Source organism: Henckelia pumila, chromosome 4 (assembly GCF_033568475.1).
Source record: "Henckelia pumila isolate YLH828 chromosome 4, ASM3356847v2, whole genome shotgun sequence".
Lineage (NCBI taxonomy): Eukaryota > Viridiplantae > Streptophyta > Magnoliopsida > Lamiales > Gesneriaceae > Henckelia > Henckelia pumila.
In genome coordinates, this window is record NC_133123.1 from 212,680,407 (window position 1) to 212,682,820 (window position 2,414).

A 2,414-nucleotide genomic window follows, 5' to 3' on the forward strand; every position below is an offset into this window, starting at 1 on the left:
TGATGGGCTTTTGTTAATTTTTTTTGTCATGGTCCAATAAGTTAATAAAACCCACCATTACAACACAAAATGGCCATTTAAACTTTTGGGTTATCCGAAAACTCACCTCTTGGGCCACCTCCGATGGATGCGGGCGGACTTTGTTCCTATATCCATGGAGTTATAATTCGATTTAGCCCACGAAAGACTAACGTGCTGTCTCATGATATGGCCCTGCTATGTTTACGTTTGGGGTATATTGTTTTTGTTGATTGATGTTATTCTATGGTTTTAGAAATCGTTTGTAAGTCACGACTTGTGGATAATTTGATAATATGGTGATGTATCTTTCACTTAAAAAAATTAATAAATAAATATAAATAGTGGATTATAGGTCATTTGGCAAAAAAATTGTCATTGCACCATTACTTACTTGCACCACAATAATTAAATACCACAAGCTACTTTCGTTTTCTTCGATAAATAAAATAAAATAATAGTACAAAAATGAATAAAATAATTTCCCGAATCTTCTTTCCTATTCTAATTTAATATTCTTAAGCCACGTCCGTGCTAGCTAAAAAAAATATATTGCGAGACCGCGAGCACGACTAGAAAATTATACCAAGAACATAGAAATTTAAAAGGAATGATTCCATAAAAAGACGTCAGCATGGATCATTTCCATGTTTTCACTGTACTGAGGCGGCGGCGGCATCATCAACCCCTCAGCCATATCGGCAAGCAACTCATGCATCCCAAATAACAGTTGGTCGTCAAGAAATAAGACATCCTCCGGCGACTCAAAGGCGGCAGATGTTTTTAGTTCTTCCTCGACGGATAACTCCAACTCCGGTCGGAAGGCCTCCGCCGCTTGAGCCGCCGCCTTTTGAATATCCTTAGCATTACCGGAAGCTGGAATGGGCAAGCGCCACAATGAGTCGGCGAAATTGAGACAAGCTGACTTTCCACGAAGGGCGATCACTGCGACATCATGTGCACGCGCCGCCATTTCTGGTGTCTGGAAAGTTCCCAACCAAATTCTGGACTTGTTGTTGTTAGGCTCTCTGACCTCGCAAACCCATTTCCCGGAGTTCCTTCGCCGCACGCCTCGGTACACGGGATGCCTCGTCTCCCGGAACTTCTTCCTTCCCGCTCTCTTTTTGGGGTTATTGCAAGCTAACTTGATCACTACTTCCTCCTCAGAACAACTGGATTCTTCAACATGACAATAGTAACTTGTAAACATCTGAATTATATCCTTGAAGTAATTATATTTTCAAATTTCTTTGTTGAGTGGCTACTGTTGTTTTGGGGCGGGGCAAATTAAGTAACAATTGAAGGATTCGGACAAGCAAAATTAAGTACGTAGTTGTATGTTCAAATTTGTGTTGTGTTAAATGCAGGTGTGTTGGTTTGTTTGGGGGTTCAATTAATACCAGTGAAGCACAAGTGTATTTATACGTATGTGTATAAGTTTGATTAGAGTGGGTCCTTGATGTATGGAACGCGAAGCCTACGCTGGGAAATGTGGATATGGTGACAGCCTGGTACTGTGGTTGTCCACGGATTGGACTTTTCAAAGAAAGAGGAATTAATATATATATATATATAGAGTTTTTTTATGGTGCCCAACACTATATGCCCACTTCATGCCCACCATGTACAATAGATGAGTTGACCGGTATAATAGATAAGTTGACTTGTACATGGTGGGTATGAAATGGGCATATAGTGTTGGACACCATAAAAGAACTATATATATATATATATATATTTACTATTTTATAAAAGTTGAGTTCATGATAGAAACGAGTTATTTGTACCAACCACCCCTGTAGAATATTGAAAATGGACACTTCTTTCATGTGAAATTTTAATAGGCATCTTCAACCCTAACCTTTTAAAAAATTAGCACACTCGCCCCTTCAGATGAGTGATTGTTGCGCACGCGCCCCTCATGCAACTGAGCAAAGATTTTGATATTTTTGTTTACACCAAGTACCTCTGTGAAATATTAAAAATGCATATTTAACCCCTGTGAAAATAATTTTTAAATCTATTCAACCCATAATACACAAACATTAATTAATTATTTTTGATGAAAACTTTGAGTAGTGTATTTCATGTAACCTCTTAGGTTGGTGCATTGGATGTAACCCCTTGGGGCTATGATTCTATATAGTCTTTATGACTTGGTGATTTTTTTATGGTTATCATGACCTGATGAATTTTTTTTATAGTCATTATGACTTGATAAATTTTTTATAGTTGATATGACTTCTTCTGAAAAAATATTTATAGTCGTTATGACTTTTCCTGAAAAAAATTTTATAGTTACTATGACTTATTCTGAAAAATATTTTTATAGTCGCTATGACTTGATAAATTAAGCAATTCGTTAATGGAGTTGAGTTCCTTCCTATATAATTAAA

The 2,414-nt window shown here is 37.1% G+C and overlaps 1 protein-coding gene across 1 annotated transcript; it reads right to left on the minus strand.

Moving 5' to 3' along the window:
* Positions 1 to 426: 426 nt before the first annotated feature.
* On the minus strand, positions 427 to 1,415 carry LOC140860382 (dehydration-responsive element-binding protein 1A-like). Its single transcript, XM_073263388.1, has one exon. The coding sequence runs from the start codon at positions 1,226 to 1,228 to the stop codon at positions 620 to 622; it is 609 nt and encodes a 202-aa protein (XP_073119489.1). The 5' UTR covers positions 1,229 to 1,415; the 3' UTR covers positions 427 to 619.
* Positions 1,416 to 2,414: the final 999 nt, after the last annotated feature.

What these genes read in the sequence shown, in the direction of transcription:
- LOC140860382 (XM_073263388.1), bottom strand. Translation starts at nt 1,228, where the DNA reads ATGTTTACAAGTTACTATTGTCATGTTGAAGAATCCAGTTGTTCTGAG.